Raw genomic sequence first — 24,786 nt, forward strand, 5'->3', positions numbered from 1 at the left:
CAGGGTGTGACTAGGGTGGGTATGCTGGTTTTGTATTGTCTAGGGTTTTTTGTATGTCTAGGGGTTTTGGTAGTCTAGGTATATGTAGGTCTATGGTGGCCTGAATTGGTTCCCAATCAGAGGCAGCTGTTTATCGTTGTCTCTGATTGGGGATCATATTTAGGTTGCCATTTACCCTTTTGGTTTGTGGATTCTTGTTCTATGTTTAGTTGCCTGTCTGCACTATCCATATTAGCTTTACGGTTCGTTTTGTTATTTTGTTCGTTTTGTTCAGTGTTTCGTTCTTTAATAAAGAAGAATGTACGCTTACCACACTGCGCCTTGGTCTCCTTCCTACGACGGCCGTGACAACCTGTTGTATTCGGCGCATGTGACTGATACCATTTGATTTGATTTGATAGTGTCTCCTTCCCTTGTTACAAATACACTACCCCGACATAAGCTGATAATGTGATGAAGAGATATCTTTTCTGTTTTGCATAATGTCACAGTGTATCCTAAAGCATGATCCTTTTGTATCATTCATTATATTAATTTAAACAGAGATCTAGCTGAAAGAGAATAGAGGGAAGAGGATAAAGAACAAGAAAGCCTGAGGGCAAAAGACACTAGCATACTTTCCCCTCCCCCACTCTCTCTCTCTCTCTCTCGCTCTCTTGATTTTGTCAAACACTAAATCCACGCCGTTCCTCCGCTTTGAGTACTTTTAGCGTTCTCTAGTAACCTTTCACAGCTTTCCTGTAACTTTCAAACCAGACTGTCGAAGTTTTACTTTGCTGGCTTGGAATAATTCCCTCACTAAACCGGCAAACAAGTGAACGAGCCTGTATTTTTCAAAACAAATGGTTTGCTTTCTACAGTGTGGATACTTCACATTAAGCAAAGAAAAGCAGATCAGTAATGGCTAAAATTGGGTAGCACACATGGTGTAAAACTGTCTATCCATCTATACTGTAGGTCTTTGTCAGGTACCTTCACATACCTACACATTATAATAGACCATAACTAGCCTACAAAGGCTAGTTTGGTAAAAACTTGAGTCTACAAATGAATTAATTACCTCTTCGGGCTAGGAGCGGTATTTTCACGTCCAGATGAAAAGCGTGCCCAAAGTAAACTGCCTGCTACTCAGGCCCAGAAGCTAGGATATGCATATAAAATTATGTCTGTGAGTATAACAGAACTTAGGCGAAACCCAGAGGACAAACCATCCTGGAATTTTTGTTTTTGAGGTCACTCTCTTTTCAATGGGGTTTCTATGGGGATCTAGATTTCTAAGGCACTTGCTTGCAGTTCCTATCGCTTCCACTGGATGTCAACAGTCTCTAGAAATTGGTTGATGTTTTTCCTTTGTGTAATGAAGAAGTAGGGCTGTTCAGAACGAGGGTCGAGTCTAGTGTACTGTTTGTTAGGGGCACACGACCTGAAAGCTCGCTCCACTTTGTTTTTTATCCGCTATTGAACGCAGTTTATCCCGTCTTAAATTTGATCGATTATTTACGTTAAAAAATACCTAAAGTTGTATTAGAAAAGTTGTTTGAAATGTTTGGACAAAGATTACAGGAAACGTATTAGATATTTTGTAGGCATGTTGCGCGAGTTGGAACCGGTGTTTTTCTGCATCAAACGCGCCAAATAAATGGACATTTTGGAGATATAACGACGGAATTAATCGAACAAAAGGACCATTTGTGATGTTTATGGGACAAATTGGAGTGCCAACAGAAGAAGCTCTTCAAAGGTAAGGCATTAATTATATCGTTATTTCTGACTTATGTGTCGCGCCTGGCGGGATGAAATATGATTGTCTGTGTTTGTTTGATGGAGTGCGGGATTTGATCCCTAAGAAGTTTAATGAGTGAATTATGTATTTTTCCTCTGTTTTCCCTGTTTTAAATTGGACATACACTCACCCTTCACTACTTTAGTCCCATATTTCAATTATTAATAACTTCCCCGCTCTTTTTTTTCTTTTTTCTCAGCTATCGGACGAACGCTCATCCCACGCTACTTCAGCACAGTGTTTGAGGGCGGCGTCACTGACCTGTACTACATCCTCAAACACTCCAAGGAGTCCTTCCACAACTCCTGCATCACTGTGGACTGTGATCAGTGCACCATGGTCACTCAGCACGGTAAACCAATGTTTACAAAGGTAAGATCGTAACCCCTGCAAGAAATGCAAGGCTGTCATTGTGACTTACCAAAACACCAAGATCTTATGAGATTTTATTTAATTTACTATCAAATTGAAATGATTTATTTCAACTTTGTATCCATGACAGTTTTTTTACATTTATTCAATTATTTTCCACAAAGCTGAAGAGAGTAAAAGTATGGTGGGTGTGGCTCCTAAAAGGAGTATCTAGCAGCATGATTCAGATGGTCAACTGCAGACTGTCTTTTGAATTTAAAGTGAGGCTCATGCTAGTGAAGATAGCTACAGGGATTCCTTGTTCCATGAATGAACACTGCAGTGAAGCACTCACACAATTTGCCTCCATAAAATTACCCACAATGCAGTGTTATCATAAAACCTAGTCACCATGTTAGGGGTATACCATAGCTTGCATAGTATCATGAGAAGAGAGGAAAATGTCAACCGCAACAGATGAAGAACAATAACAGTACACACAAACACGGTAAATGAAAAATATTTTCTCAACCTGCCCCATTTAAGCTTTAACAAAATCAGGAAGTGGAAAAATTAATTCATTAAAAGAAATTCCACTAGCAGAGCACGTTCCGGGAGCTCCCATCCAGGCTTCTGGCTCTGGAGCGCTGAATCTCAATGAGCTCTGCCTCGTTCCCCTCTTCTCTCACCTTCCACCCTCCTTCCTCCAGCCCCCCATTCCTCATCCCTGGAGAAATTATTCCTGGCTCCTTCCCTATCCCAGAGGGAAAAGCCCCGACCATCCCGCTGGGAGTAATCTGGATGTGTAAACCCGGCATGTGTGCATGTTCATGTGTGTGTACGTGTTCGTGTGTGGAAGTGTGTGTGTGTGAGGCGAGGGTGTCGGTTTTTGCACGATGGTACCCCCCGCTGCACCCCTATGGTATCCCAGAACCTCGATTCAACACCCAGCAGGCCCCACTATACCTAGGCTCTGTGGATGAAGCATTGGGGCAAAGCCCTTGTTACTGTAGCCCAGTTGCCAGGACTTCCTGTGGGGGATGGAGAAACCAGATGGGAGATCTGTGGATGTAGCATCGGGACCAAAGCCCTTGTTACTGTAGCCCAGTGGGCCATCCCTAACTGTGGGGACAGTCAATGATTCTATCTCTCGCTGTTTAATTCTCATGTATTGAGTAAACTGTTTAAGCAAAAGCCAATTTGAATTGATTTGATAAGGTTGATGAATTGGAATGTAAATACAGTGTAATAATGGTATATTACAGCCTAATACAATGAATAGGGTAACACTTGACTACAGAATGTGTTTCCCACCCCCCCTCTTAAGGGAAATATCTATTTTCTGACCAAAAAAAGCTACATTTGGTAAGATTTAGATATGTGTCTACAGGCTATCCATAGGCAAACACATTTTGAAGGGAAATAAATTGGCAGAATTATACATATTTTTGTTATTTAATAAAAACAGAAACTTTAGAAAGGGGGGTGTTTTGCCCCGATATCAAAATTACATTGCACATCTCACTATTAATATCTTCAATATAATGATGTTTTGATGTATGGCCCCTCTTTTTATTTTCATCCTTCCCGTTCAAATCATCATTAAATGACTGTATCTCAAAATTGATTGTATAAATCAAAGAGGGTACTTATAGATGATTTGGACATGATTTGAAAATGCTAATATAGCTACCATTGACTTGCATTGATTGCCCAGGAGGTTTTGCCCCAAACATACTCACTTTAAATTGTACTACTTTATTAGAAACTGATAACCATTTTTCTCTCTGACCAAGTGGATTATTTATCTTTAGGCTCCCCTACTGGTGTGTATATATATATATATATATATATATATATATATATATATATATATATATATATAAACATATAGATGTAACTCCATTAAGTTATACATTTAACTTTTTCTAAAGCACAAAATATTAGATCAATGTACCTCTAAATCGTTTTGTTGGAGTGACTTAAAACGTTAAGATGAGACAGATTACATGTTTAGTTGAGCAAGACTAGTGGCATCCAGGGAAAGTGTTGAAAAATGTTTTGGTGACATAAAGTGGTTTCTGTGAGAATTACAGGAGGGGGGGGGGGGTGTTTAACCCCAAGCCACCCGATTACAGACTAATACATAATGAATGTATATGATGATGTTTTATAATGTTACTATATGTTACAAATGTATTATTAATGCTCAATTACACCCTTATTTATAATGAATGTGTATATTTAAATAATATTTATATATGAACCTAATCTATTATGAAGGAGGCTCTAGGAATACAGTAGCACTTTATACAGTAGAGAATGGTGTCTCTTGAGCAAGCTTGTGATGCTGTTTTACTCTCTCCTCCCAGAATATGTGACTGAGATCCCTTAGCAAAGCAAATGTGGAGAAGATTTATTACAGGCTTCTTAAATCAATTGGGACTCTCCAAGGGGCCTTACCTTTTTATGACCACTGTTTGTATTCACTACAATTTTTATCAACTGCCTGCACTTTTCATACAGTCCCATGAAGTGTAGTATTGTAYGAGTAAAGGTTTTGTAAAGCCATTTTATTGGTAAAGATTTTGAATAATAGCCAACCAATAAAGAATCTTCACTATGTTGTAGTTGCTACGACAAATTTTGGCTGAATTTTGGCTGTACAGTTTATATACACTACCCGTGAAAAGTTTTAGAACACCTACTCATTCAAGGGTTTTTCTTTATTTTGACTATTTTCTACATTGTAGAATAATAGTGAAGACARCAAAGCTATGAAATAACACATATGGAATCATGTAGTAATCAAAAAAGTGTTAAACAAATCAAAATATATTTCTTCAAATAGCCAKCCTTTGCCTTGATGACAGCTTTGCACACTCTTGGCATTCTCTCAACCAGCGTCATGAGGTAGTCACCTGGAATGCATTTCAATTAACAGGTGTGCCTTCTTAAATGTTCATGCGTCTGAGCCAATCATTAGGGGGGATACAGAAGATAGCCCTATTTGGTAAAATACCAAGTCCATATTATGGCAAGAACAGCTCAAATAAGAGAAACGACAGTCCATCATTACTTTAAGACATAAAGGTCAGTCAAAATGGAAAATTTCAAGAACTTTGAAAGTTTCTTCAAGTGCAGTTGCAAAAACCATCAAGCGCTATGATGAAACTCYCTTTCATGAGGACCGCAACAGGAATGGAAGACCCAGAGTTACCTCTGCTGCAGAGGATAAGTTCATTCGAGTTACCAGCCTCAGAAATTGCAGCCCAAATAAATGCTTCACAGAGTTCAAGTAACAAACACATCTCAACATCAACTGTTCAGAGGAGACTGTGTGAATCAGGCCTTCATGGTCGAATTGCTGCAAAGAAACTACTACTAAAGGACACGAATAAGGAGAACAGACTTGCTTGGGCCAAGAAACATGAGCAATGGACATTAGACCGGTAGAAATGTGTCCTTTGGTCTGGAGTCCAAATTGGCGATTTTTGGTTCCAACTGCTGTGTCTTTGTGAGATGATCTCCGCATGTGTATTTCCAAATGTAAAGCTTGGAGGAGGATGTGTTATGGTATGTGGGTGCTTTGCTGGTGACACTATGTGATTTATTTAGAATTCAAGGCACACTTAACCAGCATGGCTACCACAGCATTCTGCAGCGATACGCCATCCCATCTGGTTTGGGATTAGTGGGACTATTACTTGTTTTTCAACAGGACAATGACCCAACACACCTCCAGGCTGTGTAAGGGCTATTTGACCAAGAAGGAGAGTGATGGAGTGCTGCATCAGATGACCTGGCCTCTACAATCACCCGACCTCAACCAAATTGAGATGGTTTGGGATGAGTCGGACCGCAGAGTAAAGGAAAAGCACCCAAAAAGTGCTCAGCATATGTGGGAACTCCTTCAAGACTGTTGGATTAGCATTCCAGGTGAATCTGGTTGAGAGAATGCCAAGAGTGTGCAAGGCTGTCATCAAGGCAAAGGGTGGCTACTTTGAAGAATCTAAAATATAACATACTGTATGATTCCATATGTGTTATTTCATAGTTTTGGTGTCTTCACTATTATTCTACAATGTAGAAAATAGTCAAAATAAAGAAAAACCCTTGAATGAGTAGGTGTTCTAAAACTTTGACCGGTAGTGTACAGTACACATATGATAAAATGTCTTTCTTTCTGGACAATATTTCTGTACATTTATTGGCCCATTTATATTCTGTTTAACTTCCTGATAACGCTTCATGGAGTTTCCGAATAGAATGTTTCACAATGTACAAAAAATATATTTTAGCATGTGTAGGTATTTGTGTTAATACCAATGGAAGCGTTACAGAATTTCACTTACATCTGTAGCCAGTATCGTTAAACTCATACTTTTGCCCTGTGGCCAGAGTGCACTAGTCTAAGAAACAGTTGGAATCATAATCAAACTAGAATGAAAGCCCTTTCCATTGTCCATTAAACAGTTAGGATTATTTTCAAATATTTCTTCTGTCTAATCTGCACAGATCTAAAGACAACCACATTGTTAGATATCCAACGACTAACTTGCTAACTATCAGAAAATAGTTCCCGAAATGTAATCTCATTGGCCAGAATAACTTATGACTACAAAATCCAGACAGTGCATACTGCATAGAGAAACATCCTCACATTGTAGCCAAGTAGCATAGACTAAACTACATCACCAGAATGGGTTAAATCATATATTCAATGGTAGGAGATGGCAGAGGGGAAAAAAATCCCTTTTTCTCTACTTTTTCATTTTTTTCCAGGGTTGCGGAGTGATACCACGTGACCAGGCCTGTATGCCCGCCAGCCTCTTTCTTGTTGATCCTCTAGAGACCATCTGTGCTGGGGGCATTGATTAGAGTGTGTCTGGTGGGATTACATCTTTTCGGTTGCCATGCCAACTAATCAGCTGATTTCTTCTTCTTTTTTTTGCCCGCTCTCTCCCTCCCTCCGGTTGCCACAGCAACGAAACATCGGGAACTGCAAGGGCCCCTACAACACTGAATTCGGCTAAAGGGGCGAATGTGTTTTTTTCCTGTCTCTCTCTCACTCATACTGTCTCTCTTTCTCTTGCGCTCTCTCCCACTCTCATTCTCTCTCTTGTCTCTTAATTGGCAACTCTCTCTGACCCAAACTTATTTTGTCTCTGCCGTAAACACACTCCTCTCAACGTCATCTTCAAGAGAGTGTGAGGGATGAGAGGAACAAGGACAGACCTGCTGAATAAGGACAGAGTAAATAATAGTCTGCCCAATTCCAAACAACTTGAACAAATTTGAAACTGAAGGACACGCTGAGTTTTATGACAATCATTCCTTGCTCATAAAAATCGATCCCTGTTGTGATTATCCAATAAACAGATGTCCGCATGCCAGCGAATTAAAAATGTCTGATTGTAAAAGAAATACTGTGCATTACTTATGTAAATAAGGTATTTCTGTTTTTTATTTGTAATAAATTTGCATTTTCGGTTTGTCATTATGGGGTATTGTGTGTAGATTGATGAGGGAATGTTTAATCCATTTTAGAATAAGGCTGTAAGGAAACAAAATGTGGGAAAAGTGAAGGGGTCTGAATACTTTCTGAATGCACTGTACATTAGTATGGGGAATGATGTCAAAGGGGACGTAAACTGTAGCCTACTGTGTACTAAGGGATTTTGAAAACCTATATTGAATGAAGCTGAGTAGGCTTGCATTTGTTACAAAGGTTGTTATGGATGACACTGCAACACTCATAAATGTGTCATGCTTGGTCTCATGAAGGTGTTATGCATGCCTTATGTATACCCCCTTCTAAGAAAGTGTTACCCCATCTTTGTTGTTGGGACAGGTATGCACAGAGGGCCGCCTGATTCTTGAATTTGCCTTTGACGACCTCATGAGGATCAAGACCTGGCACTTCACCATCCGGCAGAACCGAGAACTCATCCCCCGCAGCATCCTAGCCATGCACGTGAGTAGTGTGACATCATCAACATGCGCTGACTGCACACCCATACAAATGTAACACATAGAGTTGGATAGAGGGCACTGCCCATGCTGTCACCGAAGCCATTATAGCAAGATGCAGAGATGTGCCCTATATTCAACTCTATGCTTTGACATCATCAACATGTGCCACCCACACGCCATAGAGAATGATAGAGAATTATTATAATGGTGAGAACCATAGAGAATGTTGAGGAAGTCATCATGGATATACTCAGTTTTGCATGGACATTGCCATTGAGGGCTTCCACCATTTTAAAGTAGTAAACTGGGTGAGGATGGGTTGGGAGCAATCAACCAATGATCAGAGCATTGTCTTCTTCAACCTCTTGAGTCCCACACTCACGCCGGCATAATTTAGTGCTTCTAACCCCTTTTAAACATTGTGTGTTTGCTACAGACTTCTGTTTTTTTGCATTGGATTCGTCTATTTCTTCCACCATTAGCCTGTGCGATTGACGGAGGCTGAAGTATACCTTATTGACATAGGATTTGCGGTATGTTGACAGAACAAATAATTGGGCAATGTATATATGGTCCCCTTTCAAACAGCCAAATATTTTCCACATTCTTGTCGGCATTCACCTTTTATATCGCCATTGCTTGCCACAACTGAGCAAGAGACATTCAACTTTGACTCTGTTGTTGCGATCGTTGTCATATTAACCTGATGTGAGAGAGCAAGCTCTAAATCCGACAGAAATGCTGCTTTCAATGTACTGCTTTCATTTCTTCACATTCACAATAGTAAGTTCAGTCAGTTAGCAGCTCACCATACTTGTAAACCATTTGTACGATAATGTGTTGATTTTCATGCTATGAATCAAAAGGTGGCTACAGTTAAACCCAAAATGTTGGAGATAGCAAACAGCTAGCTAATGTTAGCAACAAACCAAGTCATTATCTAGAGATAGTTGTTTTTAGTTGCCTGGCTTGCTTGATTGACATGCTTTGTCCACAAAATAGAGCAAGTAATGTTTCTATTTGGACCAGGCTATGATTAAATTTGTTGCATTTGCCAATGATGGTAAGATGTAAGGTAACGTTTATACTGACGGGTTGGCGGGACATTTAAATACATTACGGCAATAATGACTAGGAAATAAAAGTACAGGCTTTGTCGCCTGCAATACCTTTCAGATATAAAGGAAAGGCAGCAAAAAGTTAGCGGGATGCTAAAGTTGGTGTAAAAACATCTTGGTTTGACAGTTGTACTAGAGATGTGTTTGTGAGACAAGGGTGAATCTCGAAAACGGTTTCAGCTACAAAGTATTATAAACCCACTATGAAAAGCTGAGACTCTCACGAACACGAAAACGCAAATGTAATGTTTTGTTCTATGATGCTCACAAGCCACACAACAGTCGTTAGAAGGTCAGGGTCTTCTACATAGAAGATCATAGGAAATCCCAGTACATAGTGTCTATAATACTGTAATAAGCTCACATAGTTGCTGTCACAAATTCCAAACTCCACACAGTAGTCACTGACTAGTTGGATATTCATGTCCCACTGAGCAAACAATTGCTGTACTTACAGCATAATTTTTTACTATTTTTTTGCGTGGCGAGCATTATTTGTTCTTTGACATTTGTCAATAAAACTCATTAATGCAACTGTTCATTTCAAATTGTTTTGTGTTCTTGTAGCCATGATTGTCCTAAAAATAAACTGGTAAAACACTTCAATGTGAGGCTAAATATGAGGGCATAGAAAGCAGATGAATCAAAGTAGTGAATTTTAACCTGGGGCCAATTGGTTGCATGGTTTGTAAATGGCTTTAAGCTATATCACCGCCATATAGTGGCCACAATAAATGAATGACACGCAGGATTTGCTTCATGGCTCCAGCAATGCAGGTGGCGGTAAGTCACCAATATTAGCTTTATGCTTTTTTTCAAACAAAAGAAGAAGAACATTTACAACTTGAAAATGGAGATGGCCTCAATGGCGCTGCCCGTGCTCTCACAGACGCTATAATGGCACAATACAAAGATGAGTCCTCTAACTATATGTCACCTGCCCATTTTCCATTCAGGTGTATCCTATTCTCAACATGTAATGCGAGTCCTACTCCACAGTGTCTAAAGTGCCTCAACTCCACCAAGACACTTCAATGCTATTCATAGCATATGAATTTAAAAGCCATACAAAGCAGTTTGGAAAGTGTCCCAATTTGGAGGGATTTTATAAACCCAATTTATTTGCAGACATCAAAGGAAGGCTTGGATCAAAGAGGGCCCTAGCCTGAGCAACAACAAAAAAAAGGTCAAATTAATAATCTGTTTAATTCCAGTAAGTGTATTCAACATAATAGTCACACGGAAGGAAGCCCAGTGAAGTGAGCAACTTATAAATTGTCATAATTCCATACGTTAGACATAGTATATTATATTCAGTAGTGCACTGTCATACTCTTGGCATACTCTAGTATCATGAATGTGTATGCATCAAATACATTACCCATATGCATGTAACCTATCATAACCTAAACGCATAGCCTACCTTGAAGTGTGCAACGATGACTGATAGAAACAGTCTATTTTCTTCAGCCGTGTGAGCCTACAGTTATATTTAAGAAGTAGTTTTCCACGTATAGCCAGCCTCCTTCTTGCCAAATCTTCATATGAAATTCACACACCATTAAATTGGCCCCTGTGGGTATTCCCACTAATTCCAGGAGAGTAGGGTATTGTGGGGCCTGGCCTGATATTTCACAGGCATGGGAGTGATGTGTAAAAGTGAGTTAGCTCTTTTGATCATAGCCTCGACTAATGAAAAAGGTAGAGAGAGCTTGGTCTGGAAATGAGAAGACTGAATTTAGACAGACACAATTGTGCTTGTGCGTGTGCACACAGACATGCACACACCAACATAGACACAAACGCAGACAATACACAAACATGTACATACACACATGTGCGCACACACACACACACACACATCGCAGGCTTTGTTATAACATTTTAAACATTCCGTTTTTTGCTGTGGGTATTTCATAGTCTCACAGTTTTTCAAGGTTAGACTATTCTGACAATTATTATTTTTTTCAAATGGTGTTCAATGTAGTTATTGATAACCACGGTTGAAAAAGCATTTGACACCTCTTGGAGTCACAGGTTCTCACAATAATAAGCTGTAATGAGGTGGCTAGTTGGCATTGATATTTAATTTCCAATTTAAAATCATAGTCTAAGATGAAGCCATTTTTTTTTTWATGTTTTTTTTTCTCAATCGTCCTTTATCCACATACTCAGACGCAACTTTATGGTAGTCGTTGGTTCAATAGCGACCTAGCCAATGCTAGAGCAGAAGCAAAGCATAGTTCTGTCTTTCTCTCCTCTTGGACAATACAGAACGACTTGGTATTTTCCTTCCTGACTTTCTCCACACAAAGATACAACTGGAGATGAGACTATGCATTTTTCATAAGCTTCGAAATGGAAGCATGCGCCAGGCCAAGCTGTCTCTTGGTTTGTTAATACACTGCATTTTCAGACTGAAGACTTATACTATATGAAAGAGTGCTAACAAGTTAATATTAGTAGTTAATATAAATGAATACTGTATGTTGCCTCTCTCAATTTCATTACCCCCCACTCCCCCTTCCCCAACCCGTAGGCACAAGACCCCCAGGTTTTGGAGCAGCTCTCCAAAAACATCACTCGCATGGGGCTCACCAACTTCACCCTCAACTACCTCAGGGTAAGAGCTCTCTCTCTCTCTCGCTCTCACTTTAATTCAATCGCCCTCTCTCTCTCTCCTCTTTGTCTATCTGCTTCTCTCTGTATCTCTGTCTCTCTCGCTCGCTCTTTCTCACACACACACACACACTTTAATTCAATCACCCTTTTTCTCTCTCTCCTCTGTCTGCGTCTGTGTGGGTCTGTTGCTCTCTCTCTCTTCCTTTCACGCTCGCATAAAGACACACACAAAGACAGGCACAAACATGCACCCACGCACAAACACACTCACACGCCGCCACTACTCAATATATCAATCACCTTGATATAGGTACCATGCCATGCCAACCACAATTTTAATTAGGTATGCCTACCTGAAGATTATTTTTCAGGATATTTTAAGAATTTCAAGATGGAATATACAAAATAACATTGACAGACTGCCAGCTATCACAATATAGCTGGCATATATCCCTATATGTATATCCTTGCTTACTTTTTAGGTCCATTCCTCACTGTATTTATAACATATACTTAGTAAAAGTCTCAGCAGCCTGCACCAGAATACATTAGTCAGTATTTCAGCTCTCTTTTGTTTGTGCCTTTCATTCCAAGACTGAGTGACAGCTCCGATTTCCAAATGGGAGAACAAGAGAGGAAGAACGAGGGAGAAAAGAGAGAGGGAGCGAATTAATTGGATCGAGAAAATTAGCATAACATTAATGAACGCTCCCTGTTGAGACTCATAATTGTGAAATGCCGGGCTGAGAGACGGCGAAGTGCCTAGCCACTGTTTATTTAGAAGACTGTGGAGAGAGAGAGAGAGAGAGAGAGGGGAGGAAGAGAGAGAGCGACAGAGAAAGAGGGCTTGGGGGGGGTTGATTTTTTGAACAACCATTCTTACCATTTTGTTGGACTTCTTGTTTTTTTTGTCCTCGTTATTGTTGTTTTTGTCTTCTCGAGATCCATAGCAGCTTACCGTGAAAATGATTATGGAATGCATATGGGACAATCATATGGAATATGTTGAGTGCAGTTTTGGAGATGTTTGTGTCATCATAACACACCTATATTATCGTCATTTATAATATATATATATATATCGCACCTTTTTATTTTGAATTTTAAAACCTCTCTTTTATTTCTGATAAATATCGAATTACGCCTTGCTTTTCAGTTATTGACAGCATATCATCCATTACCTATAGGACATTTATCCATCGGCCGTTAGTCTAGAACTACTAGGCTAATCCTTTGAGGGTTGGTTCGTTTTTTTAAATGGCACCCTTCCGCACAACCTACCTCATTTATCCAAATAAAAACACCCCCTGTAATTTTTCACCAACAAATCCTATCCTTGGCTCTGAGGCGAATTAGGAATTGGTCGACTTTTGGAGGTCGACGTGGGGTTAATTTCCTACTGTACTTTTGAGTAAACATCATCAGTCTTCCTCACGTCACAGTGAGCCATAGCGATTTCTATCTCGCTATCTTAGTGTCGCTGTTCAGATAAAATACGCCCTTTCCTCACATAAATGGAGTCTTTATTGTCTTTCGAAAGGCACTCGTGTGTTTCCCATCATTTATCAGTTCTTCCCAAAGAGACTGACGCTTTCCTGGCCAAGGGTCAAAACCGGCTTTTTTTTGCGGGGTCAGTGTATTTAAGCCTTTCCATGTATTAGAGCCGTAAAGCAGGCTTCCTACCATTCAACCTGAAAATAGCACTAGTTTTCAGGCTCAAATCCAYGGATTGTTCCCTGAGCTAGGGGGGATATAGTCGTGTCAAGAGGATGGTATCAGAGAAAGAACAAACATGGGTTTAGTGGGCTACATGCATGTTCACTTTGCCTGCAGACAGTCCAATGCCATTATAAAATAGCTCTGTAGTAATAGAGTGAATGGCGTTGGTGGACCCTGTGACTCGCTGGTCGGGTATTTTTTTTAAACGTCTCAGAGTAGAAGTGCTGATTTAGGATGAGGTCCGTCCCCCTTACATATAATCGTATTCCTTATGATCTAAAAGCCGAAACTGATCCTATATCAGCACTCCTACTTTGAATACAGGCCCAGGTCTGTTTTAATAGGCCTATGAGTATGTGAATTGGCTGGTTAAGAGAACTGTTGAGGGAGGTTGTTTGCCACATGCGAAAGCCTGTCCTATTCAAACTGCCAAACTGGCCCGCATGTCCTCTTTGTGATGACGTCATAGGTCACTTGATGATGCTCCTTGTTGGATTCTCAAATTGTACACAGAGTTTCAGATTCAGCATGTATAGGTGATACCCTCTGGAGCAAAGCTCACATAGTGATTAAAGATCCATCTTCACCAGCATGGAAAACATGCACTCTATATGCGTGTGCGTTTTAATACTTCCGAATCTAACATTTGCGTGTGTGTGTGTGTGTTCTTGTTCTCCATCTGCAGCTGTGTGTCATCCTGGAGCCCATGCAGGAGCTCATGTCTAGGCACAAGACCTACAACCTCAGCCCTAGGGACTGTCTGAAGACATGCCTGTTCCAGAAGTGGCAGAGAATGGTGGCCCCGCCAGGTAACGTTTGTACTGCCTTAATAACCAAACACACTTGTCTGCAGCTGTCAATGGTAGTGTCCCAAATGGCACCATATTCTCTTTATAGTGCACTACTTTTCACCAGAGACCTATGGGACGCAGACAATGTTGTTATAGTGACTTATAAGTAATAGGAGAGCTGAGGTGACATAATGACAATGGTTGGATTGTCTAATTTCTAATGAGAGCATGTTGAAGAACAGAGAAGGTAAATATCTATTATATTGCGTATGCTTATAATGTATTCTCCCTGTCAGGAATCGGGAAATTTATCAGCAATTCCAGAGACAGACAATTTCTATTTGAATAGACTGTAACCAGACATTTCAAGGTTTTATGATTGATGTTTGAAGGGTGGTTCTTGAAAAATAGTTGGCTTAAATTGGCTGTGCAGTGTTAAAGCTGGAGTAGAAATGAGCAGGTGTTTTGGACATATTTGAGGCCTGCAAATTACTGCAATGTTCGCCAGGGCATGACAAGACGTCTTTAAAAAGCAACACCAGTAGAAACCCTTTGACTCAGATCTGTGTAATGTGCGAGGCTTCTGAACTTTAATTAAGGGTGGCTGGTGTAATCAAACTACAAGATCCAACTCCCTCGCTGATAGCTCCCCAGAGGTTTGAATTCTTACTTTTGAATTTTTTTTAAGTTTTCACTGTCATTGAGCGTAGAATCTTCTTGAACAGACCCTTTGAAAAAGGAGAGGTTGAACTGTCACTGTCTAATTGTGCACAAGGGGATAAACCTTTGTTCAATTGCATGTTGTATAGTGTACAGTGCCTTCGGAAAGGATTCAGACCCCTTGACTTTTTCCACATTTTGTTAGGTTACAAGCTTATTGTAAAATGTATTAAATAGTTTTTTTTCTTCATCAATATACACACAATACCCCATAACGACAAAGCAAAAACTGGTTTTTAGAATTTTTTGCTAATTTATATTAAATTGAGAAAAAAATMTAATATCACATTTACATAAATATTCAGACCCTTTACTCAATACTTTGTGGAAGCACCTTTGGCAGTGATTACAGCCTCAAGTCTTCTTGGGTATAACGCTACAAGCTTGGAACACCTGTATTTGAGGAGTTTCTCCCATTCTTCTCTGCAGATCCTCTCAAGCGCTGTCAGGTTGGATGGGGAGCGTTGCTGCACAGCTATTTTCAAGTCTCTCCAGAGATGTTCAATGGTGTTCAAGTCCAGGCTCTGGCTGGGCCACTGAAGGACATTCAGAGACTTGTCCCAAAGCCACTCCTGCATTGTCTTGGCTGTGTGCTTAGGGTCGTTGTCCTGTTGGAAGGTGAACCTTCACCCCAGTCTGAGGTCCTGAGCTCTCTGGAGCAGGTTTTCATCAAGGATCTCTCTGTACTTTGCTCTGTTCATCTATGCCTCGATCCTAACTAGTCTCCCAGTCCCTGCCGCTGAAAAACATCCCCGCAGCATGATGCTGTGACCACCATGCTTCACTGTAGGGATGGTGCCAGGTTTCTTCCAGACGTGACGCTTGGCATTCAGGCCAAAGAGTTCAATCTTGGTTTCATCAGACCAGAAAATCTTGTTTCTCATGGTCTGCGAGTCATTAGGTGCCTTTTGGCAAACTCCAAGCGGGCTGTCATGTGCCTTTTACTGAGGGGTGGCTTCCGTCTGGCCACTCTACCATAAAAGCCTGATTGGTGGAGTGCTGCAGAGATAGTTGTTCTTCTGGAATCTCCACACAGGAACTATAGAGCACTGTCAGAGTGTCCATCGGGTTCTTGGTCACCTCCCTGACCAAGGACCTTCTCCCCCYATTGCTCAGTTTGGCCAATCGGCCAGCTCTAGGAAGAGTCTTGGTGGTTCCAAACTCCTTCCATTTAAGAATGATGGAGGCCACTGTGTTCTTGGGGACCTTCAATGCTGCATAAATGTTTTGGTACCCTTCCCCAGATCTGTGCCGCGACACATTCCTATCTCGGCGCTCTATGGACAATTTCTTCGACATTATGGCTTGGTTTTAGCTCTAGAATGCACTGTCAACTGTGGGACCTTACATAGACAGGTGTGTGCCTTTCCAAATAATTTCCAATCAATTGAATTTACCACAGGTGGACTCAAATCAAGTTGTATAAACATCTCATGGATGATCAATGGAAACAGGATGCACCTGAGCTCAATTTAGAGTGTCATAGCAAAGGGTCTGAATAATTATGTAAATAAGTTATTTCTGTTTTTTATTTTGAATACATTTGCAAAACTTGCTTTTGCTTTGTCATTATGGAGCATTGTGTGTAGATTGCTGGTGATTTTTAAAAATCCATTTTAGAATAAGGCTGTAATGTAACAAAATGTGGAAAAAGGCAATGGGTCTGAATACTTTCCGAAGGCACTGTATGTGTTACATGTTGCCTTGACTCATTGCTGGTTTCCAGACTTAGGGACTTTATACTTAACATTGTATTGGTTGTATAGCCAGGTTATTAAAATGGTAGCTTTTGTAATTTGAAACAGATCTTGGATCAGTTTTGCTGGTCATACATTATTCGTGTGCCACTACAGCTCGACCGTCCAGCTGTGTTTTTAAACGAAACCAAACTGAACAATGCCGGTCTACTGTAATTGTAGTTTCCTCATTAGTCAAGTTTTTCATCTTTCCTCCAATTCTTCTCGGACCAGGAAAATGGTTCTGTTTTAGCGAGGAAGGAAGCACAGATGCATTTATGCGCTGATAAGTATTTTTTGTGGAAATGGATTTGAGTTTTAGTGCGTTTTTTGTTCAACATAAAAGTAAACAGTTGTGATGCCAGAAAAGGATTTCATGTTCCTGTACCCAGGTTTGTCAAAGTAGTGGATGGGAATTGGTAATAGACTTCATTTTGATAGTTTCTCGTGACAACCATAAACATTCAAATGTAGTAGTAATAGAGAATTTGATTTGGTTCTAGTTGCAGACATGATAGTTTTTATAAAAAATGTGTGTATGCTCCTCAGTTATGTTATCTACTCAGATAAATGATACACTAAGMATACAAAACATTAAGAACACCTTCCTAATATTGATTTGCACACCCCCCCGCCCCCCTGTTGCCCTCAGAACAGCCTAAATTCGTTGAGGCATGGACTCTACAAGGTGTTCAAAGCGTTCCACAGGGATGCTGGCCCATGTTGACTCCAATGCTTCCCACAGTTGTTTCGAGTTGGCTGGATGTCCTTTGGATGGTTAACCATTATTGATACACACAGGAAACTGTTGAGCGTGAAAAACCCAGTAGCGTTGCAGTTCTTGATGCAAATCGGTGCGCCTGGCACTTACTACCATACCCCGTTCAAAGGCACTTAAATATTTTATCTTGCCCATTCACACAATCCATGTCTCAACTGTCTCAAGGCTTAAAAATCCATCTTTAACCTGTCTTCATCTACACTGATTGAAGTGAATTTAATAAGTGACCTGGATTCACCTGGTCAGTCTATGTAATGGAAAGAGCAGGTGTTCTTAATGTTTTGTCCACTCAGTGTACYTTGCTGGTTGCCTTTGAATACTAAAGCATCTCCCTTGGTGTGATTAGTATAAGAACCTCTAAAAATGTATTTCATTTTCAGACATCTTTTTGAAGAGCACAGATTATATATATACTGTATATACATATATATATAAACGAGATTCAGAGGAATAACATTATCTTACAAACACTTGGTGAAAATGGCTAAATAAATGTATTAATAAATTATGTTTTTCAGAAACAATATTTTGGAGATATAAGTACTGTTAAGATCTCTACTTAACCTATTTCAATACTTTACACAAGATGAATGATCAAGGATATACATGCTTTTTAATTGCATATTTTATTAATTTATTCATTAAATGTCTAGCTCATAAAAAAATTACTTTTCATAATTGCAAGTCTTCTACAGTAATAATGTTTAGGCAATATCTTTGTTGCAGGGAATGTACTTTTTTTCTCCTTCATTCTCTCTGTTTTCATTTCTCTCTTTCTCTCTCTGTCTGGCATTTAATTACATAAAATAATTAATCACTTCAATAAAACAAAACTAATTTTGGCTCCGGTTTTAGCTGGACACCCACAGAACTTCAAAACGGAAATATTCCCCACAAATCACAAAAAAGGTACCTTTTCTGTCTTCGTATAGTTTTCAATAGAGATAGAAGTAGTCTAGGGGGGCTGCATTCTATTCTCTCTGAACGGAATGCCATGAAATACATTGTCGTGTACTTTGTGTTTTCCTCATGAATGCTCAACACCTGTTCGGAACACGAAGACGAAATTTGATGACTGCATGTCATATTTTTCATTCTACACCACTTGGAAATTGTTTGCTTAAACACCACACTGTGCATCACTACTTCATGTGATGATGCACACAAACATACAATCCTACTCACAAAGGCAACTCACAGCAAAACAAAGATATAAATGGCTACAGAAGCCTGTACAACTACAGATATACTGTAGATACAGTAGGATAAAAGGTGATGTTATCTATCCCAGTAGAGTCATTTTAATGTAGAGAGGCTATCGAGAACTGTACAACACCAAGGTCATTACGGCATTCACATTAAGTCAAGCAGCACGGTCTATTGTTGAGCAATTATGCAAATGAAACAGGGGTTCTTTCTTACTAGTGCATGTCTTGGGAGATGTTAACGCCTTTTGATTTCACCTCTGATGTTAACAAAGCATGGATCATTTTTGACTTGTTGCGTATTGTGCGTATTGTGTGTGTGTGCTTGAGTGTGTCTGTCTGTCTGTCTGTGGATGCTTGCATAGGTGTGTGTGCATGTCTATATACACGTGTGTGTGTATACATCGTGTATTCTTTATGTGTTAGCCCTACCTTGGTATATGCATTATGTTGTCCGCCATGGCTCTTGTTTCCTTTGCTGGTCGTGCCAAAGCTGAGCCAACGAGACAGCCAACGACGAAGAGGAGGAAAAGGAAGAACTCTGCCAGCAGCGCCAACAGCAGCGTGGGCAATGCCAACAGTAAGAAGAGAAGCCCTGCCAGCAACTTCAGCCTCTCCAGTCAGGTACCTGTAAGCATCAGCTCTACCGGTTTGGCCCTCTCTTTCACCCCTATACACCACATACCACCCTTATACACAACTACTATAGATGCACAGGCAGGAAGACATGTACTGAAACGCAACAATTCATTTATAGGACTATCAATCTACCATCATAATATGTTTATTTAAGTATTCATCTGGAATCGAGAATTWTCTTTGTTGCTTCATTTACACCCTCTGCTCTGGGGATTTCTTTATCAACCGGCGCTCCATGGCTCTAGTCTATCCCGCATTTGCTTCCTCGACATGTCAATAGAACGGGGCCACTCGACACAGTTTGAGGTTAAACACCTACTTAAACCACTGAGTGTTGCACCTCACGCTTCACATCGCTCCGGGGTATAAAGTGCTATTGCGCTTCAGTTGTTTGCACAGGCTATAATACTCTCTCATTATCACTCACTGGGTTTGCTAGACGTACAGTATGTATGGACTGTAAGGAGTCATACTGACCGTTTAGTACTGTAGTCCCTCTGGCTGGGGGTGTTTTTAGGAGGGAGGGGGCAGGGAGACTGGGGAACTGTGAACTCTCTTTGTTTTGGGTTGGGTTGTTCCACACGGTGCTTTGCAGGTCATGCTTTTCATCCACAATGCATCTCTCTTTTTTCTCTCTCTTTCTCTATGTATATATTTTCTCTCTCTCTCTCACACACACTCACATAGACACACACCCTCTCCAACTCAAGCTCCCCCCCTCTCTTGCTCTTTCTGGATCTGCCTCTCACTCGCTCTCTCTTCTTCTTTTGCTCTTTCTCACACACACATAGACGCACACCTTCTCCAACTAACTCCCTCTCACTCGCTTTCACAGCCCCTCCCCTTCTATCTCTTACTCAATCACTCGGACAACCACACATACACAAACATGCGCACCCACACACACAATTGTTTTCTCGGTGGATTGCTGTTTGGCTCTGCGCCATCTCTCATTATCACATATCTGTATACACCCCTCTCTCCCTACTCCCCAATCCTGAAACGCACACTTCCTATGGCTAACGTTGACACGCGTCTTTAAGAGCAGCGGCGGAAACATGCTGGTTACATATGTTGCACGCCAGCTAGCTTTGTCTGAGAAGTTGTTCGTTCGTTGGCTGAGCACAGGCCCTACGTGAGCCCAATGACATAAGCAAGTGGAACCCTGGCGAGGAAAGGGAGGGCGGGGTGAATGGGGGGGGCATAGGGAAGTGAGGGGGAGTGGGTTGTTGTGTTGTTCAACAGTGACCTCTACTGGTTGCTAGGCTGAAATGACATTGAAAACCATGCAGAGTGCTACTATGTGTTTGCTGATGGATTCTTTTGGAACATTCAGATAGAAATGGATTGCGTAGAACAGATGATTTGTGTGTTAGCTTTATTTGATGAATTGCTATATGCATCCCTCTGAACATTTCACCTCAAGGAATATACCCCTGAAAATAATCCTGAGCCCTTACCTACACATTCTGTGTTTGCAGATCTTAAAAACCTCTTAAGGACTAACCCTTTTTATACAGTTTCAACATAAAATGACATACCCAAATCTAACTGCCTGTTAGGACCTGAAGCAATGATATGCATATTCTTGATACCATTTGAAAGGAAACACTTTGAAGTTTTTGGAAATGTGAAATTATGTAGGAGAATATAACATATTAGATCTGGTAAAATATATATTTTTCATATCTTTGAAATGCAAGAGAAAGGTCACAATGTACTATTCCAGGTTAGGCGTAATTTCGATTTTGTCCACTAGATGGCATCAGTGTCCGGGCAAAGTTTTAGACTGATTCAATGAACCTTGCATTACTATTCAAAATGTTGTATCAATACTGCCCAAATATGCCTAATTGGTTTATTAATACATTTTCAAGTTCATAACTGTGCACTCTCCTCAAACAATAGCATGGTATTATTTCACTGTAATAGCTACTGTAAATTGGACAGTGCAGTTCGATTAACAAGAATTTAAGCTTTCTGCCCATATCAGATATGTCTATGTCCTGGGAAATGTTCTTGTAACTTACAACCTCATGCTAATCGCATTAGCCTAAGTTAGCTCAACTGTCCCGTGTGGGGGGGGGGGGGGGGGGGGGGGGGGGGGACACCAATCCCGTAGTTAAGGGACTAGATAGGCTTATGCTGAAGGCCCAGCCCTTCAATGGGCATAGGGGAGCATCCACCATATTGCTTACACCTGTCCAGTTCCTTCAGACCTGCAAACACAGAAGGAGTAGGGGGCCAAGGGGGGTTGTCTGATCCCTCAAAAAGGATGCTAATAAAGTAACTGACAATCAGACAATGAGCATTATTAGCTGTCTTAACAGCCCATTGCTCCATTCAGGGCTAGCTAACGCGAAAAGTAATGAGATGAGTATATAAAACGTTATTAATTAGATCACAATTAACACTCCCCCCATTCCCAGTCTGACTACCAGCTGTTGTCATTGGTGGGGGGGCAGAGCAGAGGTAGGTTGACAGCCAACTTCACAGGAACAGATGGTGAATTCAAGGCTTGTTGGCAATCAGCATGTTTGGAGCTAATGACTTAATTAGCTATACAAATGAAAAAAATCTGTGTGGATATTGTAATTTAGTCAAAAAGCTCACCTAAATTAATTAGCACGATTTAAGGCGTAGTGGCGGTCGCTAGGGGGGTTTTGAGAGAAGTTTTTGAAAAGAGGCTTGTGTTGCGTCTCGGATAAACAAACTACCCCCCACCCCATACGGAGCCTCTTTGGTGCAGTTATGTGTGTGTATGTGTGTGTCGGTGTTTGTGTGTGTGCGTGCGCATCAGAGGAGGGGAGCGAGAGCTCCCATGCCACGCCGCGTCGACACACATGGGCAGTGAAGCATGTGCTCCATTTAACTGTGCGGCTGCCTTCCGAGATGCAGCAGGAGGTTGTGGGCTGCTGAGGAGAGAGAAGCTTTAGCCGACCAGGGGGAGATGAGATATACAACTCAGCCTTCATAGAACAACCAACACCGTCCTAACATAGTCCATTTGATCACATATTTATAACTACCGGTCATCAATAATCTAATATTGCTTGAAGTACTGAATTGCATCTCCTAAATACTGTTACTTATTTTTAGACCTGTACATATCAAAATAGAGAGTTAGCATCACCCAATTCCTTCACATTGCAAATAAAGAATCATCCAAAGAATACATCTCCCTATGTTTTCATCTGTGACCTCAACACAAGGGGTCATCTCCTTTAAATATGTCCTACATGATTACTATTGATTGGTCTGCGAGGGGCGGGAAGGGGAGGATATTCCACTTCATCAAGTGGGGGGGGGTTCATTTCTACAGAGTGCTCAGAGCGGGGTCGACCCTGTACATGCGGGTTCACCGGTTTCACGGTGCTTCGCCATACACACCAGCCATACACACACTCCTTAAAATCTCACCATGCACCAACTGTTATTGCAGGAGCGGCAGGGGGTTGTGTCAAAACAAGGTAAACACACAGCCAAGGGTAATGCTCCGGGCTTTACCCCTTTGGTGAAGCAACACACACACACATCTTCAGCAGTTGAAGCACACCAGCTTATAAATTAGACGGGTTAGAAGCTCATGAGTAGTTGTCATAGAAATGGATAGAGGACTCACTTGCCACAGAAGACTGTGATAGCATGGGCAGCTTATGGGTTGTAGCATAATGCTCTATACAGGTTTTATTCTAGGTTGGGATTCAATCGGATCAGCGTTCAATTTGTGTTGTAGCACTTTACATTTAAAGATAACTTCCAATTGAGCCGACATCTGCAGCGTTTACCGTGAATGCGATCTTCGCTAACGTCGGGGAAAATGCCTTTAAAATCTGCATGGCCAGCTGTCTAGCGCGCTGCGCAATGAATTGAATCACAGCCTTAGTAAAGATGTTCTTGTAGCTATAATAGAATGGTGTCTCGTCGCCTTACCAACATATGGTGTCAAAAGTAAGATCTGAACCCACGCCTCCATTCTGGGTTAGAATTAGAAGCTCAGGGGTAGGCTACTTGTGAAGGCTACGGGCCTTGATGAGCCTCAATGTCCTCTAGTGTTTTAGCTTTTGACCACTTTAGGGCACTTTTGACCCTTAATTGCTTTGGGTGGAATATCATGCATAGAGACACAAATTATTCAGCAACAAGCAGGAACACAGAAAGCCTTAAAGCTGCAATATGTAACTTTTGTGGGCAACCAGACCAAATTCACATAGAAATGTGAGTTATAGGTCTGTCATTCTCATTGAAAGCATGTCTAAGAAGCGGTGGATCTCTTCTATGTGCACTATTTCTATGCTTCCCGTTTTTGCGTCTTTTACTTTCGGTTTTGTACATCAGCTTCAACAGCTGAAAATACACTAATTTTGGTTATGGACATTTACATTTACATTTAAGTCATTTAGCAGACGCTCTTATCCAGAGCGACTTACAAATTGGACAAGATGTTTCACAGCAGTTTAGATGGTACAATGATTCTTTCTACACTATACTTGCTTGTTTTGTCACATAAACAGAAATTTGTCAATCTATTAGAATTTTAGCAAACAGGAAATCCCTGAGCGATTTCTGCATAGTGCACCTTTAAGTGACTAACATCCCATCATGCTTAGGGTCATGTATAAAAACTCTGGGCAGGACATTATTTTGGCTACCATGGCTATGCCCCAATAGGATGACAATGTTCCCATCCACAGGGAAGAAGTGGTCACTGAATGGTTTGATGAGCATGAAAACGATGTAAACCATATGCCATGGCCATCTCAGTCACCAGATCTTGACCCAATTGAACACTTATGGGAGATTCTGGAGTGGCGCCTAAGACAGCGTTTTCCAGCGACATCAACAAAACACGAAATTATGAAATTTCTTGTCAAAGAAGGATGTTGCATCCCCCCAATAGAAGATGCAAAATGGCACTGACAGAGATGGTCGCCTCGCTTCGAGTTCTTAGGAAACTATGCAGTATTTTGTTTTTTTATGTATTATTTTTTACATTGCTACCCCAGAAAATCTTAAGTCTTATTACATACAGCCGGGAAGAAATATTGGATATAAGAACAACATCAACTTACCAACATTACGACCAGGAATACGACTTTCCCGAAGCGGATCCTCTCTTCAGACCACCACCCAGGACAATGGATCTAATCCCAGTAGCTGATCCAAAACAACGGCGCCTCAGAAGGGACAGATGGAGCGGCCTCCTGGTCAGGCTACGTAGACGTGCACATTGCCCACCGCTCCCAAGTATACTACTCGCCAATGTCCAGTCTCTTGACAACAAGGTAGACGAAAGTAAGGGTTGCCTTCCAAATCTCTTTTTTTTTCTCTCATCAGAGATTGTA

General features: G+C 40.9%; 1 protein-coding gene across 6 annotated transcripts in view; it reads left to right on the plus strand.

The window, feature by feature from the left end:
- The window catches only part of LOC111967590 (LIM domain-binding protein 2), an 89,220-nt gene that overhangs the window by 57,899 nt on the left and 6,535 nt on the right, over positions 1-24,786 (plus strand). Inside the window, exons 3-8 of one of the 6 annotated variants that reach the window (XM_023992727.1) lie at positions 1,983-2,155; positions 7,989-8,111; positions 11,768-11,851; positions 14,255-14,378; positions 18,453-18,506; positions 19,296-19,432. In XM_023992727.1, the coding sequence (XP_023848495.1) occupies positions 1,983-2,155; positions 7,989-8,111; positions 11,768-11,851; positions 14,255-14,378; positions 18,453-18,506; positions 19,296-19,432 (695 nt within the window). Of the gene's footprint in view, positions 1-1,982; positions 2,156-7,988; positions 8,112-11,767; positions 11,852-14,254; positions 14,379-18,452; positions 18,507-19,282; positions 19,433-24,786 lie in introns of all 6 variants that reach the window. The other 5 variants (XM_023992728.1, XM_070444820.1, XM_070444821.1 and 2 more) reach the window with 5 other exon arrangements.

This window comes from Salvelinus sp. IW2-2015, linkage group LG8, assembly GCF_002910315.2.
Source record: "Salvelinus sp. IW2-2015 linkage group LG8, ASM291031v2, whole genome shotgun sequence".
Lineage (NCBI taxonomy): Eukaryota > Metazoa > Chordata > Actinopteri > Salmoniformes > Salmonidae > Salvelinus > Salvelinus sp. IW2-2015.